The following is a 17,997-nucleotide window of genomic DNA, read 5'->3' as shown; positions in this document are numbered from 1 at the left end:
CTAGCAGAAATAAAGCACACTCCGTGTCAAACATAATATATTTATAGCAAAAATAGGCTTTTTCTGTAGCTTCCATACACAAGGTTTTCTCCCCGTATATTTACGCAGTAAACAGGTCGACTGAAGCAGCGTGCACTGGCTGACTCGACAGCTGCCCTTGCTTCAGGCTCCCACTTACAATGGGTGGCTTCATTCCCCTTTTGTCGCTGCTCTCTGGAGCCTGCACTGGTGCCCTTGTACCTCTCCAGTCAGGGGTTGTGGCACAGGCAGGGAGCAGCCCAGGGAGATGGGAGGAATGGTGGTGTAGCCCCGCCCAGGCAGAGGGCAAGGCTGATGGACAGGCTGCCTCTGTTCAGATGGGGCAGTCCCAGGAGTGCCCCCCAACCCACATTCAAGGAAAAGCTTCTTGTAGCTTACCTGTGCTGACCACAGGCTCCTCCACCATGCTGTTAAGCAAGTGACTGGGCACAGGACCTCAGCCCTCCCATGGTGGTAAGAAGATACAAACCACATTAACTCAAACACATTAACAAGCTTCCCTTTTTCCTCCTGCCTCTCTGCTGATGGGGAGCAGAGGAGGGGCTTAGGACTGCCAAAGCCCCCAGCAGAAATCTCCAGTGCCTGAACACTGTCAAAGACCTTCTCATCCTGCTGTCGGAGAAAGCAAAGCACGAGGATGCTCTGCCAGCAAGAGCTTCACAGTTTGGAGTTTGCTGGGTCATCTCTTGTCCATCCCAGAAGGGTTTGGCACATAGACCTAAAGAACATAACAAGCAGGCAGCAAGTGCATCCCCTTGCTGTCCTGGGGAAGGGCCCTTGCTAGGAGCCAGCACTTCTTGCTGCTTAACCCTGCAACTCAGAACATTTCAACACACCCACATGCTGCCCACACTGTTCCCAAGTGAGAGACACCACCCCGATGAGGACAGGTGCCCAAGTGTGGCTTTGCAAGCAGAGCAGCCACTGCAGCACAGGGAAGGAAGCCAGTTCTCCCCTCAGCCCTCCCTGTGCCACTGAGGCTCCCACAGCACCCAGGCACGGAGCATCCCTCTAATCTGGCCCCAGTCCCCTCCCACTTCCCTCTCCCCCATGTTTTTGGCAGTCCTCCTTGGACATGTTCAAGTCTCCAGCATCTCAGCAGCACGGACTTGCCTCACAGTTTGGAAATTGCACGTAACAGGGCCACTCAGTGACCCCCACAAGGCGGGGGTGGGGAACCAACAAAAAGGAACAATACAGTCAAGTGAACTAAATCAAGGAATCCCTTGCCGTCGGTCCCAGCGTGACGGGTCCCGAACGAGTTCAGGGAGAGAGGAGGCTGCCGGGCCCTGCCGCAGCTCCAGCATCTAGGAGATCATGTACTGGGTGATGGCCTGCAACGCGTACAGCAGCTCTGCCTGCATCCGGGCTTCCAGGATCAGCAGGTTCACGTGGACCTGCAGGAACAGCGAGAGGCTCAGGCAGCCGAAGTGTGCTGTGCTCAGCGGTGCAAGCAGCTGCCCACCTGGGCAAGTGAGTCTTTTGTCATCAAAATGCCACCAATTTTTCCAGCTCAGGCAGCTCCCCTTTTCCCCTCCTCCCAGTTCTGCAGGCTGTAGCTGCTTCCCAGAGCTGCATGCCAGGGAGTCCCCTGCATACTTGGCACCAGCATTCCAGGCTGGCAGCGGCACAGTCCCTGACACCCACAGCAGCTGCTCCTGTGAGTTACAGCTTGAAAGAGGGCTCGCCAGGAAGCACTCACCACTGGGGTAATGACCTTGGAGATGCCTGTGCTGCTGGTGCCCCTGGTTTCATCACAGTGGGCAGCCCCATGCCACACTAAATCCAACTCCTTACAAACAGTTCCATTCCCCCCACCTGCCTCAGACTGGTTTGGTGGCTCAAAGATCTCCCATACACCCCCAAAGCACCCCAGCTTGCAGCCCCTGCCCACTCCCAGCCTCACCACAGCCAGAGCCAGGGGCCAACTATCCCACCTTTTCACTGTGCTTGAACTGCTTCCAGAACCTGTCAAACATTTCTGAGTTTGTCTTCTCTGGGTAGCAGGTTACAGTTTTAATGTAAACTTTGAGCATTCGCTCCAGGAGCTGATTCACTTCTGCATAGTCATAATCATCGTACCTGTGGGGAGCACAGGGGGAAGTCACGGCCAGCACCTTGCCTGTGGCCTGCTCGGGGCATGGCACAGCCACAGGGCAGGGGGGCACATGGCAACAGCCACGAGGCACCAAAACCTACCCCAAAGCCCTCTGCCCGGGCCAGAGCAGTTCAGTATCTCTTCCCTGCCTGTCTCAACATTCAGGCAGGGGATTCACCTCTGTCCCTTCTCCATGCTCATGTGGATGACAGACTGAGTGCCCTACCCTCTTCCTGCCCAGGCCAGCTCAGTTTCTTGCCCTGGACCGTGAGATTGGTTTCCCTACCTAATGCCAAACATGCAGTGGATGTAGTTCCAGATGCCCCGCTTGAAAACAGAGGGTTCACAGCCCTGCCGCTTGGCCATGGCACTGCTCTGCAGACCATCCACCATCCTAAACTTCTCATCCAGGAGATGCCCAATGTCGGAGTAGAGCCGGTTGACCAGTGAGAAGCCATGGTCTTCCCACGAGTAGTCCTGTTGAGCACAGCAAGAGGATTTTGCAATTGCAAAAAGGAGCTTGGAGCATGTTCCCAGGAAGAAGGGCTGGAGACCTCAGGAAGCAAAAGAATTCAATGAATATGCTCTGGAGGTAGCTCTGCCCAAACCACATCCCTTATCAAGCAGCTTTTGAATGATTTTTACCCTTGCCTCCATGAGGGCCATGTGAAAAAAATCATCAACCCTTGGGGACAGAAGTCACCTCTCTCTTCCCAACCCTAGTGGGGCAGGGCCAGTCTGCATGGGCAACTCTGCTACTACTTATGGGAGGGAAGGGGCAGCCCAAGCTGCTGCCCACCCAGAGAACAGAAGTCTTACCTGGACTCTGAATACCTGCGTCTGATCCTCATCACGCCGGGCAAAGTCTTGGTATCCAAAGTCAGGGTCCTGCATGTAGCATGCAAGGTTGGTGGCAGCGGTGACTTCGCTGTCAGGATCTGCAAGAGGGGAGAGCCCTGCAGCTGGGTCAGAGCAATGCTCAGCTGCCCTGTTCCCAGCCACATCAACCAGCCCTTGCTCTGCCCCACATGCATCCCATGAGCCCCTCTGAACCACACACCATGGAAAATGTAAGGCATAGAGGAGCAACAAACACACAGGTGTGCCGTATGAACTCCCACCCTACACACCTGCCTCTGCTCCCTGCCCCTCACCTTCCTCTCGGTCCTGCTGCAGCAGCCTCATCTCATCCCTGCCCTCAGTCTCCACATGGATCCGCTGCATGCGTTCCCGGAGGGAATCCAGCTCCATGCAGGAGTCCAGGGACTGCACAGACACAGGCCTGGGCGTGAGGGCAGTGGTCCCAGCAGCGTCCCCCCATCCCCTGCACACCCACCCTCGGGGGCTCACCCGCTTGCGGTTGATGCGCAGCAGCTCCTGGCCGTAGCTGTTGCCGGCAGTGGCCTCACAGAAGCACTGGTTCCCGAGTGACAGTGGCTTCAGCGAGCCTCGGCCCCCCAGCCCCTCATCCTGCTCGCAGCCACAGCCAAAGACAAAGCTGGCAAGTGCGTGGCAGTGTGCCAGGAGGACGACGGCGTGCACCAACTCCGCCAGTGACCAGCTCCACTCGCTGATCTTCAGCAGCTTCTGCAGAACATGGACAGACCAGCAATGTGACACAGGCAGGTGGGCAGGGTGCTGGCAGCCCCTGGGGATGCTGCTGTCCCCACTGCCATCCTGGTCCCTGGCTGATAGCCCTTCCCAGTACCTCAATGTGCTCCTTTGTGATGAGCCATGGCCGGTGTGCCAGGATCTTGTTGATCTCATTGAGGTTGCGGAGTTTGGGGGGGATGAATTCGAGGCCGCGCAGCCACTGGGGGTCCCCCCCTGCCCGCAGGAACTGCAGCACATGCAGGTTCACTAGGTACCGGCACTGGTGCCGAGCTGCTGCCTGCAAGAGCAGCACATCAGCATTACTGCCCCAGCACGACAGGCTCCCACAACCACCTCAACCTCCAGGACATTGTGATTTTGGCCCCTGATGAGAAGCCCACGGCACAGGCTATCTGCTGGAGGTTAAGGAGAGCCTCACAGGGCTGAGCAGAGCCCCTCTCCCCTCTGGCAGCTCCCAGCAGGGCTCACCATGATGGCGATGTAGTGCCGGCAGTCAAAGGGCAGAGGGCCATCCATGTGCATCAGGTAGTGCTGCGTCTTGAGGAAGCTGTCCAGGTACTGGGGGTGGTAGCCCATCTGCTGGGTCACCGCCTCCAGCCGCCCTCGGCTTGCCAGCACCTTCACAAAGAGGAACTGGGGGCACTCAGGGTCGCTGCTGGACATCTTCACTACCTGCAGGAGACACGCTCTGCTTAGCTCTTCCCAGAGCAGCCCCTGCTGCAGTAGCACACCCCAGATAAGCCCAGGCTCTGCAAGAGGCAGAGATCCCTCTCCCAGCTTGGTGCTGTCAGAGGGACACTCACAGTCATCAGGCAGAGCACTGCTCAGTGACACAGGTAGCAGGAGGACAGGTAGCAAGACACACAGGTTGGTCTTTGTCTGGGAGAAGGCTCTGCGTGATGAGCAGAAGCAAAGAGCAAACCAGGAATTATGTTCTTTGTAGTGGTGCAAGGCCAGATCAGAAGAAACACAACACAAAATACATTAAAGAATGGAGCGGCCCATCTGCCAGCACACAGCCCTCCTGCCCAGGACCAAGATGTGAGAGAGCTGTGGATGGAAACAGCAGAGGGGCTCCCAGGCTCCTGCCCTGGCAAGCCAAGAGGCAAACCATGTCCTGGTACCTTCCATGTGATCAGGAGCACACAGAAGAGCTCCCCACATGTTGCCCAAGCAGACAGCATGGGAGGGGGTCCTGCAGCACAGTGCACAGCTCTGTGGCCCAGAGAAAACATAGATGGGCAGCTCGACAAGGGGGGCCCAGACACCCCCAGCAATGCCCACACCAGCCTTGCACCAGGGTCCAGCACAGCTCCAGCCCGTCCTGAAAGGGTGGTGGGAACAGAGGGCAGGGATGTTGGAAAGATGCCCAGGCAGCTGCCATGCTCCAAGGACCGTGTTGCCACAACTCCCACCCGACAGCATGGTCTGCACCTGCAGCCTGCCCACCCTGAGGTATGGGTACAGCAGGTGCCACCCCTTGTCACACAGGAAGTCACAGCTCCTGCTCACATGTGGGAGCCCAGGCAGCACCCCCGGATGCAAAGGATGCATCTCTTCTCCCAGGCTTGAACTGAAATCTCTCCTGGGAAATTCTGGCCCTGCTGACACCACTGTCTTGTTCCTTCCACCTGTCTCTCCAGTGCAGTCACCCAAAGGCTGGTGACTGGAGCATGGCAACAATGGTGGCATAGGAGAAAATCAAGAGCACTTCTGCAAACCACCAAAACTACAGGGTGTGTGACAGAGCAGCCAGGGGTGAGGGGCAGACAGAGCAGGGGTGAGCTGTGTGGCAGCACAGAGCAGTTGCACCCACACAGGCAGTGCAGGAAGCAGCTCAGGCTATTTTCCACCATCCTGTACTTCTGGTGAAAACACCATCACTCAAGTGTCAAGATGTTTACTTGACATTTAGAGTGTCCTCTTCACTTCCTCTGGTAAAAGGGGTCCACAAAACCCCAAAACTCATATTAAAATGGAAAGATGAAAAGCACCAGCTTCTCTGATCGACAGGAGAAAAGCTGAAAGCCAGAAGTGACCTGCAAAAGCTCCCTACAAAGTCCCTCTGCCTGGGGAAGTGAGATGCTGTGAGGACACCCAAGGGGCTACAGCCACTGGTACTCTCCTGGAGGGCTGAGGTGGAGGAGCCAAGGACCCTTCCACTCCCCCCGGGGAAAGGTGGTCCCAGTAAGGAGCTGTGCAACCATGGCTCAGCCTTTGGTGCTGCCAGCTCTCCTCACTCTGCTAGTCCAGGTGATGACGGAGCAAGCAACCAAGCAGATACGTCTTGGAAGGAGACGATGAAGGAAGGGGGGGATGAAAGTGCAGAACAGCCACCTCCTCGGCTCTCAGCCCCTGGCCGGGCTAAACTGCCCACTCCCAAAGGCAACAGCTCAGCCCAGGGTGTCTCCTACCGGCACCGCCTGCCACACTCCCTGAATTCTGCCTTCCCAGCCTCTGGCATTGGCCCCATTGCCACCGTCCTCATCCTCCTCGGCCACAGCCTTTCTCCTCCTCTCGGAGTGCATCCACTCGCACTCCCGGGCTGTGGGAGCATCGCCTCCATCCCCAGGGGAGCCTTCGTGTGTCCGAGGCCCCCGAACTCTCAACAGGCACCTCAAATGCGTACCCACCGTACCCACCACCAACCTCGTCCCCTCCCCGCCCGGCGGACCCCGGGGGAACGGTGCCCCGGCGCTCCCGGCCGGCAGCCGTGAGCACATAAAGAAGGCAGGAGGCTGAAGGAGCCCGGACAGCGCCGGTATGTGCGGGAGAGGGGCCGGCAGACCCCGCCGTGCTCCCCGCCCGGCCGGGGCTCATCCCTTCGCCCGGCGAGACCGCGGCTCCGTCGGTACCGGTGGCTCCTCCGGTAACGTTCGCCGAAGACGCTGCCGCGCCTGCACCTCTCGCCCGGCTCTTGTGCCTGGGTATTCGAGAAGACGGGGGAAGTACGAGTGCCTGCGGCAGGGACCCTTACGGCGGTGCCGGCGGCCGGTACCCGGGGCCGGTACCCGGGGCCCCATTGTGCGGGCGGCGGCGGCGGCAGCGCCCCCGGTGAGCGGCGCGGGCAGTGCAGGCGGAGAGAGAAAAACAAGTTTGATTGGCAGTGATGGAGCCACGGCGCCTCCCGCATCCCGCACAAAGGGGACGGGGACGCCACCGCCGCACCGGGACCGGCACCAGCACCGGGAGAAGGACGAGGACCAAGACCGAGCCGCCGGGTGCGGCATCGTGAGAGCGTAACCTCGCCGGCCCCGCGCGCCGCCAGCGGGCAGCGGGAATGTCCCGGCCTGCCGGTGCCCTAGCCGTGCCGGCCCGGTGGCGGCGAGCAGGGCTAAGCCCGGTGCTCCTGTACGGGCTCCGGTGGTGACGGCGGGGCGGGTCCTACCTGCCCCGGCAGCCGCGGGCATCGGCTTCCTCGGGGGTGCTCCACGCTCTGGGGACACACGATCATGGTGAGCCCGTGCCGTGCCGAGCCGAGCCGAGCCGAGCGGAGCCGAGCCGAGCGCAGTCCCGGTGCCCGGGTGCCGGTGCCGGTGCCGGTGCCGGTGCCGGTGCCGGTGCCGGTGCCGGTGCCGGTGCCGGTGCCGGTGCCCCCGCCCGGTGCGGCCGCCGGCAGCGCAGAGCCGGCACCGCGGCAGGCAGGGGGGCGGGCCCGCCTGCGCCAATCGCCGCCGCCAGGGGGCGGCCGCCGCGGCACCACGTGGGCAGGGCTGGAAAGTTACCGGGGCCAGGCGCGCAGGCCCCGCCCCCTATGGGGTGGGCGGGGCGCCGTGTGCCCCGCCGCTGGGGGGCGCTGCCGCCTCGCCTGGGCACCGCGGGACGCGGGGGGAACAAGGCCGGGACCCCATCCCGGGCCTGGCTGTGCCAGAGTCCGGCTGTGCCAGGGCCCGGCTGTCCGAGGGTCCGGCTGTGCCAGGGCCCGGCTGTCCCAGGGCCCGGCTGTCCCAGGGTCTGGCTGTACCAGGGGCCCGGCTGTGTCAGGGCCTGGCTGTCCGAGGGCCCAGCTGTGCCAAGCCCCGGCTGTGACAGGGTCTGGCTGTGACAGGGTCTAGCTGTGCCAGTGTCCAGCTGTCCAAGGGTCCTACTGTCCGAAGGCCAACCTGAGGGTCCCACTCTTCTCCCAAGCTAGCAGTGATAGGATGGGAGGGTGTGCTCTTATGTGCCTCTGCCAGGGATGGTTGAGGTTGGACATCAGGAGGAATTTCTTCCCAGAAAGAGTGATCAGACATTGGATTAGACTGCTCAGGTAGGTGGCAGAGTCACTGTCCCTGGAGGTGTTTATGGAAAGACTGGAGGTGGCACTCAGTGCCGTGGTCTGGTTAACATGGTGTTGTTCAGACAGAGGTTGGACTCGATTATCTTCAACATCTTCTCCAACACAATTGAATCTGGGATTCTGTAAGAGCAGCTGCAGGGGGCTGCAGTCAGTGTTGGCCAGAAAGGTCTGCTCATCTGCAGGGACAGCAGCAGTGGCTGAGGGCTGCAGGTGGCCCCAGAAGTGGTTGGAGACCCCAGAGCCGAGCCCGTTGCCCAATGAGGTCACAGCACATCACCCAAGTGTGCAGGGAGCCCTGTGAGACAGCCAAGAGGGGACTCATCCATGTGCTTGGTGTTGACTGATGAACATGCTGCCACTGTGGGCCTGGACAGTAGGACTGGCCCCTGCCTCACTGTGTGTGAGAGGTCAGAGGTGCTCAGCAGCTGGGGCTCCAGTGGTGCCACCGGAAACTGGGGACACAGGGGAAGGAGCAGCGAGGCCTGGGGGAACTACCAGGATGACACAGTGGCTGGCTGGCTGAGCCAGCACAGGCAGGACACAGGAACAACCACAAAACCACGGATGAAAGGCAAAGAGGAAATTTATTTTCATTACCTCACCAACTGCAGGACCCCCCTAAGCAGCACCTAGGCAGAGGCACATAAGCAGGGACGCAGGCACTTTGGATCTTGGTCCACCCTGGAGGATCACTGAACCTGCTGTTTTTGCCTGTTTATCAAGGATTTGTGCAGTTGTGGTTCACCACTGTGATTTGATCTTTCCCACGGCAGGCCAGGAATCTCAAGCACGTTAAATAAGGTGCCACTAAGTCTATCACAGGCCTGTGTTATCTAAACACAGAAGTTCTACTTACTGAATACACAAAGCTAAACAACATGAGTATGGTATATGTGTTTTTACTACATCAGCTGCAAGGCACTTGAGCACGTTTACAATCTTTCTTGCCTATCTTTCCTTATTTTTCCACACTTGGCCCCCCTGGGACTCCTCATCCTGTGTGCCCCCCCACTTGGCTAGTGGCCCCTGCTTGCTCAGCTGCAGCTGCTCACTCACCAGGACATGTCCCTGGGTGTGCTTGTGGGCACCTGGGAGCAGGGAGGGCACTTGACAGGAAGCAAGACTGGGGGTCCAGGGCATTTGGCAGAGAAATGGCAGGGGCAGGGCATCAGGAGTGATAAGGTTTGGCAGCAAAGCTGTGGAGAGTGGGGCATGCAGAGGTGCAGGAGTGTGTCACACCCTCCCATAGCTGTTCTGGTAGGGGCTGTGCCGCTGGGGGCGGCTGGGGGCCCAGGCATTGGAGGTGGTGCATGGTTGCTGCTGTCTCAGAGGGTCTCGTGGCTGTCCTTGGGTGGCAACTCAGTCACATAGCAGATGTTCTCGCTGTAGTTGGGCTTGAAGCTCTCCACAACATCTTTGGGGACTCCCGTCCATTCCTCCAGGGAGCAGAGCAGGGTGAGAGGAGCCGCCACCCAGCCCAGCCCCAACCCCCCGCAGCCGGGGTGAGCCCAGGGCAGAGCTGCCTGCACCACCTTACCTGGAAATTGCCGTTGTGGGTGATGAACAGCTCATCAAAATTCTTGCTGGGGTTGGGAATTCGGGGCATCAGGATGACCCATACCCTGTGCAGGAGAGGTGTGTTAGAGGGAAGAGCCCTAGTGCTGCTGGCCCCAGCCAGCTCCCCACACTCACCTCTCCATGCGCACCAGCAGGATGACAAGGACTAGCAGCAGCAGGCAGGAGGCAATGGGGACCAAGACCGTGCGGATCCCAAACCAGTACAGCTGTTCCTCCACCGTGCCTGGAAAGAGAGGGGTGACACTGATCCCCAGACAGCCCACCACCATGGCACTGGGGTGGGCCTGCAGGTGGCCCTCCGTGGGTTGCCATGGCATTGCTCATGGCAGGGAACAGAGCATGGAGAAGGGGCCTGTCCCCAAGCCCTGCCATCCTATCACCATAACTAGCTGGTGACCCTGTCCTGGTCCAGCCATGCCCTCCAGTGCTAAGAAGCCCCTGGCAAAAGTCAGAAGGTCCCACTGGTGGGGTGTGTTTTGCTTCCAGAAGTACAAAGGATGCTGCTGCCAGCACTCCACATGCCCGATGGGTCTTGTCCCTAGAGCTGATGGCTCAGGCCATTCTCTACTTGCTTGGCCATCTCTCACCTGCTGAGCCCTGCCCTGCTCCAGTCCATCCTATCCCACTGCAGCCCTCAGAACATACCCTTGGTGGAGTTGCTGCCCCAGACGACAGGAACACTCCACTCGCTCCAGAACTGGGTTCTGCCACAGAATTTGTTGATCTTGCTGCGCACATAGAAGGTGTAGGACTTCTCATAGTCCACACTGGGTAAGGAGAACACATCTCCATTCACCAAGACTTCCTGCAGAGACATGAGCCCTGTGCTGCTGGCTGGGACCACCTTGGAGGCTGGTGCACAGCTCACCCCCAGGCACAGTCACGAGGGTGCCGTGCCCAGGACTCTCACCGTCCAGCTGGTGTCCTTGTTGCTCTTGTACTTGACAGCGTGCTCCAGGCACTTGTTTCTGGGGTAGGGGGAGGCCCAGGTCAGCTGCAGCTGATTGTTGCTCATGTTGCGGATGGTCAGGTTGACAGGCGCCTCTGGTTTCACTGCGAGGGACAGGTAATGCCCAGTGAGGGCTAGCCCCATGGCCAGGGCCCTGCTGCCAGCTGGGAGCCCACAGGGGAGCTCTGAGAACCCACAGCCCTGCAGAGGCGAGGGGGGTCCCCCCACCACTCTGTACCCAGGTCCTGCAGCTCCATGCGCTTGGGGATCTCCAGGGTCTTGCCTCCAACACTGGCATTGATGAGAACATGGAAAGGCTGGAACTGGATGAGCTCGTTCTTCTTGAAGTGGCAGCCGACCCTGACTCCCTGGTGCTGCAGGTAGTGCTTGCACTCCACCACCTTGTTAGACGTGTTCTTGTTCCTGTGCCACACTGGGTTACCAGGACTCCCCAAGGCCTCACATGCCCCAGCCCTCACCAGGACCCCTCTCCCCAGCACATCCCATCCTGCTCACTCTGGAGACAGAGCCTGCCCCACCCTGGGCTTGGAGAGGAGGAGAGGCCTGATGCCAGGACCAGCAATGCTGCAGCAGCCCCCCTGCACAGGGACCCACTGCTGGACACTCTGCTGTAGGACTGGCCATGGGGCAGGGGCACCTACCAGTAGAAGAGGGAGTAGTTGACTGTGGGCATCTCTTTGTTCCCCCACGTGCAGTTCATGTACTCCTCATTGAAGAGGACACACTTCACTCCTGCAAGCAACAGACACTGCTGGGCATGGCTGAGGTGGATGGCTGTGCCAAGGCCCAGGGGTGCACCAGAGAGACATGGCACATGCCAGATCCCTGCATATTTCTATGAGCCTCCCTCTGTGCCAACCAAACAAACTCACCAGCCAGCACTGCAGGGGCAGGAGGAAGCCAGGGCCAAGCGTTACAACTCCTGGTTTGTAATGTAACACAATGGAGCAAACAGGCTGTTTCTACACCTGGAGGTGGAGGGCACCTTCCCACCAGCCCAGGAGGTCCAGGGATACAGAGGGGCTTTTCCCACAGAAAGCTGTTGTTTTACTGACAGCCAGGCAAGGAGTGCATTTTTTCTCAGAAAACAGTGGCTGGGATGAGAGTGCCAGGTGGAAAGAAACGCCTCTTTGTCCTGTCCCCTTACTGTGCACAGCACTACTGAGGGGACCCGGAAGGAAAGGGCAGCTGGTGCAGATCCACTGACCATCCTGGCCAGCACCCACATGTAGCACAGACCAATAGGATCTGCCAGTAGAGTGATGGGGCAGGACCACTCCCAGGGGGCTGGTGGGTCAGAAATGCTCCAGCACTGCAGTGGGCTCAAGGACACCCCAACAGGGCTCCCTGGTACATACTGACCCTCCTGGCAGCCCCACTGCAAGGGGCCAAATAGGTGCCTCAGATCCTGGGACACATCAGGGGTCCCAGGGTCCCTGGTGTGTGCCACAACAGCGTGCCAGCCCGCACAGCCCCACATCCTGTCCTCGCCCGCCATCACTGCAGAGCTCCAGTCCCCAGCCCCAACCACAAAAGGGGCCCGTGGCCTTGCCATGTGCCCCCTTACCTGGCTGGCTGTCGGCAGCAGCAGGGTAGGGACCCGGCCCACAGAGGAGGAGGAGGACAGGCACGAGGAAGATGCCAGGAGCCGCCATGGGGGCTGCTGAGCGGGACGCGTGCGAGCAGCCTTGGCCAGGGCTGCTGACTTCCGCAGCACACTGCTTCCTGCCCCAGGCACCGCCTGCACCACAGCATCCTGCGGCCCCAAGGGTGCTCACTCCAGAGGGGCCCCACAGCTCATCCCGGTGGGATCCCACAGCTCAACCCACTGAGACATCATAGCTCATCCCAGTGGGATCCCATAGCTCATCCCACTGGAACTCCGTGGCTCATCCTGTTAAAAATAAGTTAGAAACGGTTGTAAAATAGTTGATGGATGGTTGAGCCTGTACTGTTAGTTTGGTTATTATATTGTGAAAGGGGTTAAAAGGGCAGTTATAAGAAATGCGGTACTCAAGGTACCACAGCACATCTCAGTAAAGTGCACCACGAGCCAGCCTGGACAGAACTGTAATGGCCAATCGAGTGCCTTAAACCTTCATGCAGATGAAGGATCCAAAAAGAAACCAATCCAAAGGGACAGAAAACAGGATCAAAAGGGGCTTCTGACCCACTGAATCCGTGCTGCTCCATCGGGGCCATCGCTGCTGAGCAGCCCCAGCGCCGGCGCTGCAGCGTCCTCGAGGGAACGCTCCTGCCCGGCCCGGGCCCCCGTGCTTTAGGCCTTTCTTTTTATTGTAATAAATGCTGAAATCACTTTAGCCCCGGGAGCCTGCTCTCGTTTTTAACAATCTCACTAGGATACCACACTAACCCACTGGGACCCCACAGTGCATTCCACTGGCTCGTCCCACCGGGACAGTGTCACCCTCCCTGCTCAGTTCCCACGCCTCGCACCTCTTGGACCCCCCATTTTATCCTGCCGTGTTCCCATGGCTCATGCTGTAGGGCTCACCGCCCCTGGGCTGCCCCAGGAGCATGGCTGGGATGGGGATCCCACCGCCCAGCCCTCCTGGATCCCTGGCAGCACCGCTGGGAGGCACTGAGGCAGTCGGAGGGGGCGGCTGCAGTAGAGCGTCACAGCCGGGCTTTGTGCGTGTGACAGTACGGCCGGTATCCGCGGGAGCTGCTGCCGGTGGTGTGGTGATGTCCGCACGGGGTGTTGGTGGCCGGGGTACCGGGGATGCCCCGATACCGGGGCCGGGGGCGAGGGGCGGTGTCACGTGATCCTCTCCGGACGCGCCACCGCCGCGGCGCCTCCGCTTGGGGGCGCGCGCGCGCCCCTCGGGCTGCCCTATCCCTCTTCGACACTTTCCGTCTTCGCTCGGAGCGGGCTCGGGCCATCCCGGCACTGCTCGGGACTGTCCTGCGGCGCTCAGCTTTTTTTGTCCTCGCTCGTCCCGGTTCGGGGACGCTCGGCTCTCTCCGTTTACTCTCGGATCTCTCCGGCTGCGCTCGGTGCTCTTCGTCTGTCCTCGGTCCAGTCACTACAGTACTCGGGTCTCTCCGTCAATTTTCGGTATTCTTCGGCAACACTCGGGCCTCTTCGGCGACGCTCGTCATCCTCCGTGCTCCTTCGGCCCAGCTTCGGCGGCACCCACCTGCCCCGGCGCAGCGCGCAGCGCGCAGGCGCGGGCGGCCCCGGCGGCCCTTGTTGTGGCCCGGCCGCCCCCGCCCGGCCGGCCCGCCATGGCGGCCTTCGGCGTCCTCAGCTACGAGCACCGCCCGCTCAAGCGCCCACGCCTCGGCCCGCCTGACGTGTACCCGCAGGACCCCAAGCAGAAGGAGGTGCGGGGGCCGGGCATGTTGGGGGGAACCCGGGGTGCAGGACCTCTGTGCAGGGGCCGGACCTGAGGGAGCGCCGGATTAGCGGCGCGAGGGCCGGGAGCTGGGCGAGGGGGCGCCGTCCCACCGGGACGCCGGGGGTGGGGGGCGATGGCCGGGCCGGGGGAGCCCCGGTCCCGTGTCCCGGCACTGCCCTGGGCGGTGCCTGGTAGCGAGGGCTGGGGAACGTCGGGGGAGCAGCCGGGCCTCGCCTGGTTCAGCTCCCGCGGTGGGGACGGAGGCTGCGGCGGTGGGCGCGTAGGGGCCGGGCCGGGCCCCGCTGACCGTCCTTCCCCCGCAGGATGAGCTGACTGCGCTGAATGTCAAGCAAGGCTTCAATAACCAACCAGCGGTCTCTGGGGACGAGCACGGCAGTGCCAAAAATGTCAATTTCAATCCGGCGAAGGTGAGAGACGTCCCGACAGTCGAGGGCGGGTTTGGCAGGGCAGGCGGCTGGATCCTGCACAGTCCTGGGTCTCGTTCCTTCCGTGTGAAGGAGATCTTCCCCTTTTGCAAGGGTGTTTTTTTAAGACTTGACCCTCCGTTTCTGTAGAATCCAAGTTCTGCATTCGTTTAGAGCTGTGTCCCACCTCTGAGAGAGTGGGTTCTTGTCTGGCTCAGTGCATCTTAGGGGCAGGTCTATGTCAGCAGTATTCGTTAAGCCAGCATCTAGGACTCCTTAAATTCTGCTATTAAAGCACAAGGCTGTAGTAGTAGGGGAGAGAAACTCCTTATTGGTTTGGTTATATGGTGGCCATAGTAGAAGGAAGGTATGATTTCATGAAACATCTGGAAGTTTAAAAATGGGAGTTATATAATAGCCTTCAACTGCATTTTTCCAGTCTCTGAAATCAAAATGTTGACTTCCTGACAAAACAAGTAGTAATGACCTGGGTTGGAAAGCAGTCAATAAGTACAGGATATTTGTTTTCCTTGACTGACTTGTGTCTGAGGAGCCTTCTGTCTGGTTTGACAGATATTTTTTTAACGGGTTGTGTCCATCTCAACCTGAATCCCTGCTTGATTGTTGTATGAGTTGTCTAGACGCATTAATCTCTGCAAGTATAACAAAGGAATTATTGGCAGTTACTTTGTGTTTCAAAAGTTGATACTGGTGAGACTTCTGGTAGGAGTGATAAATGAGTGATAAATTTTAAGCACACTGATTGGGTCTTTGACCTCTGAAATGTAATGAATCCATTTTTTTTTTCCCTTCTCCTCCAGATCAGCTCCAATTTTAGCAGTATTATTGCAGAAAAGCTACGGTGCAACACCCTGCCTGACACAGGGAGACGGAAACCGCAGGTCAATCAGAAGGATAACTTTTGGCTGGTGACAGCACGTTCTCAGAGTGCCATAAACAACTGGTTCACAGATCTGGCTGGAACTAAGCCCCTCACTCATCTTGCTAAGAAGGTATGTTACAGGAGAGGCAGCCTGGCAGGGCAGAGAATTTAATCTGTGCTTGTTTCTGGGGGTTTTATGAAGGTCTTTACTGTTTGGAGAAATTCCTTGTCTATACATCTTGTGAAGCTTTCAGCTTGCAGAGTGGATGTAGGATTTGTAGTGCCCTGACTGTAGTCACCCACACTTTGAGATCTGGTCTCTTGGCTGTTACTTTGAGTGTGTTCAGCTTTGCCTTTTGGCTTGTAGGACATGACTGATTTATTTTAAGGTTCAGTTGTTTTTCAGAAGAGCTGCCACTGTTGCCTTTGGTCTGTTGTTTAGATTAGGACATTTCTGTTGTGGAGGGTTTCTCAAGTTCTCAAAAGTCATAGTGAGAATTACTGAAAATAATGACCTAAATGACTTCCCAGACTTCTGTTGCAGTGAGGTGTTTCTGCTTTTCAGCAGAGGAGAGTACATGTGTTATCACTTGGTCTTGGCCAGGCTACAGTATTTCTATGCCCTGGAGTCTAGGGGTAGATTTTTCCCTTATAGCTGTGAATTCTGTAGAGTATGAAAGAAGGGTCTTAATCTGGCATTTTTATCAGGCCTAATAGCAAGGGAGATAGCTCTGTCTCAGGGGAAGCCTACAAACAGGGTGCTTGTGAATGTGCTATGCACTGTGGAAAAATCATAACTCCTAATTGCAAAATGGTGTGAGTCATTCCTGGGGGGAAAATAAAGTAATCAGATTTTCCCAGTATCCGACTCTTTATAAACTTAGTCCTTCTTTGTGTTTTGACTGTCAGTTTCCTGAGGTCATGGTAAAAGCTTGAACCTGTCAAGGTTTTCCCCTGTTTTCCTGCTATGAGCTCCATCCATTTTCATTAACTTAGATGAGAAAGAGCGACTGTCAGTAGCCAGGTAGTCTGTCTTTGAGGCATCAGAGAGTAATTGGGAAGAATGTAGGAAACATAGCAGGTAAATGAACATCAGTAGTTCAGGGACTTGAAGATTCTGAGAAATTGACCTGTTTGTTGTGAATTTTTTTCATTCCTCTGTGAAAAGACACATACTTTTGCTCTCCAAAATATCTCATGGAAATGAGCCCCACAGCTGTACTTTTCCCTGTGATGTGTTATTGCTTCCTGGTTTATAGTCCTTCAGCCTGATGATTTTACTGGTATCTTCCTATATTGTATCTTGAATTTTCAATCTTGGATTAATGAATTCATTCCTACTGTGTACTCAGTTCCCTGTTTCTCACAGTCTTCTGTTGAATACTCATGATATTGTGAGACTTCTGTAACCACTCGGTTTTGTATGTAAAGTGGAGAGTCCTGGCTTCACTTTGCATGGCAGATACTCTGTAACTGACTCAGTCCTTAGTCTGTATCTTTGATGGCTCTTTATGTGCTCTCTGGAGGATAACCTCCAAGATGTTTGCAGGATTCAGGGCATGGATTTACAGTGATGTAATTATATGTTCTGTCTTCTTTCAATTTGTTTTGTTTCTGTTTATACTGAAATGCAGCTCTGGTACTGTTGCTTTCTGACCACAAGTGATTTTGGCAGCAGGTTTTTTTGAGGTAGAGGTAGTGTTGCTCTGTTCCCTTTTTACCTTTTTCATACTTGCAGCAAGTATAGCTGCTTTAGCTGCTTCAGTTCTTATTCCAAGTGCTTGGTTCAGTTTTCCCTCTCCATTTCATTACAGGTGCCCATCTTTAGCAAGAAGGAAGAGGTCTTTGGTTATTTGGCAAAATACACTGTTCCAGTAATGAGAGCAGCGTGGCTCATCAAAATGACCTGTGCCTATTATGCTGCCATCACAGAAACGAAGGTGAAAAAGCGTCATGTCATTGATCCCTTCATTGGTAAGCACTCTGTGGGCAGCACTGGCTTTGTCCATCACAGCTGTTTCCTTCTGGTTAGTAAGAGGTAGCCTGGAAATCCAAATAAACTTGTTTCCTGCTGATAAGTCCCTGTGTTCTGATGTGAGTAACTGTCTGAACAACAGGCCCACCTATGAAAGTACACTGAAAAATAAGTCTTAGCAGCCATAAATACTTCCTGGGAGCCTTACTTTTCTTTCTCCCTGTTAAGTTCTACTGAGCTCCTTTGCTGTCTTACCTGTTTTTTTTCTTACCATACAAACATTGTAAAGTTGCAATTTAGTGATGACTGATTAGCTACTTCCAAAGTGACTATGTACATTTCCCAGAGAATTTTGGTATGTTACTCCCTGTCTGTGTTCCCAATTTCATTAAACAGTACTGGATCAAACATCCTTTGCATCCTGGCCTGCTCCAGATTGCTGTGGTCTAGAAGAGTTCCCCTGACTGTGTTCTGTTTTTTTTTGGCTTTCCACCTGTGCACCATTCTGGTTCTTTCCTGCTCCTCTTTGCCACAGTGCTCACTGCTAACCTCTTTTCTCCAGAATGGACACAGATCATCACCAAGTACCTGTCAGAGCAGCTGCAGAAAATTGCGGAGTTCTACAGACAGCTCCCAGGGCAAGGCTGTGGTTCACCATCAGGACCAATGCCCCAAGAGGTGGAACAAGCTTTGAAGCAGTGGGACTACAATGAGAAACTGGCTATGTTCATGTTCCAGGTGAGGGACTGGCGGGGGCTGCTGGGTTGGTGTGAG

At 56.9% G+C, this 17,997-nt stretch overlaps 3 protein-coding genes across 7 annotated transcripts in view; 1 reads left to right on the top strand and 2 right to left on the bottom strand.

The window, feature by feature from the left end:
- Window positions 1-20: 20 nt before the first annotated feature.
- On the bottom strand, window positions 21-7,397 carry LOC132333788 (sestrin-3-like). Of its 3 annotated transcripts, XM_059859222.1 has the most exons (10): window positions 7,140-7,268; window positions 4,555-4,643; window positions 4,220-4,423; window positions 3,846-4,028; window positions 3,488-3,724; window positions 3,292-3,403; window positions 2,957-3,093; window positions 2,424-2,614; window positions 1,977-2,121; window positions 21-1,436 (listed from the first exon to the last, which is right to left on the bottom strand). In XM_059859222.1, the coding sequence occupies exons 2-10, from the start codon at window positions 4,558-4,560 to the stop codon at window positions 1,347-1,349; spliced, it is 1,305 nt and encodes a 434-aa protein (XP_059715205.1). In that variant the 5' UTR covers window positions 4,561-4,643; window positions 7,140-7,268; the 3' UTR covers window positions 21-1,346. The 3 variants fall into 3 exon arrangements, with proteins under 3 accessions (XP_059715205.1, XP_059715203.1, XP_059715204.1); XM_059859220.1 differs by lacking the exon at window positions 4,555-4,643 and having other exon boundaries at window positions 7,140-7,397; XM_059859221.1 differs by lacking the exon at window positions 4,555-4,643 and having other exon boundaries at window positions 2,957-3,075; window positions 7,140-7,334.
- A 1,198-nt stretch (window positions 7,398-8,595) lies between these two features.
- Window positions 8,596-12,306, bottom strand: IL2RG (interleukin 2 receptor subunit gamma). Its single transcript, XM_059859640.1, has 8 exons — window positions 12,146-12,306; window positions 11,220-11,310; window positions 10,796-10,980; window positions 10,519-10,661; window positions 10,254-10,413; window positions 9,723-9,831; window positions 9,568-9,652; window positions 8,596-9,466 (listed from the first exon to the last, which is right to left on the bottom strand). The coding sequence occupies exons 1-8, from the start codon at window positions 12,231-12,233 to the stop codon at window positions 9,356-9,358; spliced, it is 972 nt and encodes a 323-aa protein (XP_059715623.1). The 5' UTR covers window positions 12,234-12,306; the 3' UTR covers window positions 8,596-9,355.
- Window positions 12,307-13,768: 1,462 nt separating this feature from the next.
- Window positions 13,769-17,997, top strand: part of MED12 (mediator complex subunit 12) — a 35,065-nt gene continuing 30,836 nt past the window's right edge. For all 3 annotated transcript variants that reach the window (XM_059859639.1, XM_059859638.1, XM_059859636.1), the window contains exons 1-5: window positions 13,769-13,926; window positions 14,264-14,368; window positions 15,187-15,378; window positions 17,063-17,222; window positions 17,786-17,961. In XM_059859639.1, coding sequence (XP_059715622.1) covers window positions 13,828-13,926; window positions 14,264-14,368; window positions 15,187-15,378; window positions 17,063-17,222; window positions 17,786-17,961 — 732 coding nt within the window. In that variant the 5' untranslated portion in view covers window positions 13,769-13,827. The remainder of the gene's footprint in view (window positions 13,927-14,263; window positions 14,369-15,186; window positions 15,379-17,062; window positions 17,223-17,785; window positions 17,962-17,997) is intronic.

This window comes from Haemorhous mexicanus, chromosome 14 (assembly GCF_027477595.1).
Source record: "Haemorhous mexicanus isolate bHaeMex1 chromosome 14, bHaeMex1.pri, whole genome shotgun sequence".
In the NCBI taxonomy this organism is placed as follows: Eukaryota; Metazoa; Chordata; class Aves; order Passeriformes; family Fringillidae; genus Haemorhous; species Haemorhous mexicanus.
This window is presented reverse-complemented; position numbering and strand designations above follow the sequence as displayed.

What these genes read in the sequence shown, in the direction of transcription:
- LOC132333788 (XM_059859220.1), bottom strand. Translation starts at nt 7,205, where the DNA reads ATGATCGTGTGTCCCCAGAGCGTGGAGCACCCCCGAGGAAGCCGATGC. An exon ending in GCCCGCGGCTGCCGGGGCAG is followed by an intron (nt 4,424 to 7,139) that starts GTAGGACCCGCC and finishes TGTCTCCTGCAG; the next exon opens with GTAGTGAAGATGTCCAGCAG. An exon ending in CGCAGGTATTCAGAGTCCAG is followed by an intron (nt 2,615 to 2,956) that starts GTAAGACTTCTG and finishes TGTGCTCAACAG; the next exon opens with GACTACTCGTGGGAAGACCA.
- IL2RG (XM_059859640.1), bottom strand. Translation starts at nt 12,233, where the DNA reads ATGGCGGCTCCTGGCATCTTCCTCGTGCCTGTCCTCCTCCTCCTCTGT. An exon ending in CATGGAGCTGCAGGACCTGG is followed by an intron (nt 10,662 to 10,795) that starts GTACAGAGTGGT and finishes TGTCCCTCGCAG; the next exon opens with TGAAACCAGAGGCGCCTGTC. An exon ending in CCCACAACGGCAATTTCCAG is followed by an intron (nt 9,467 to 9,567) that starts GTAAGGTGGTGC and finishes TGCTCCCTGGAG; the next exon opens with GAATGGACGGGAGTCCCCAA.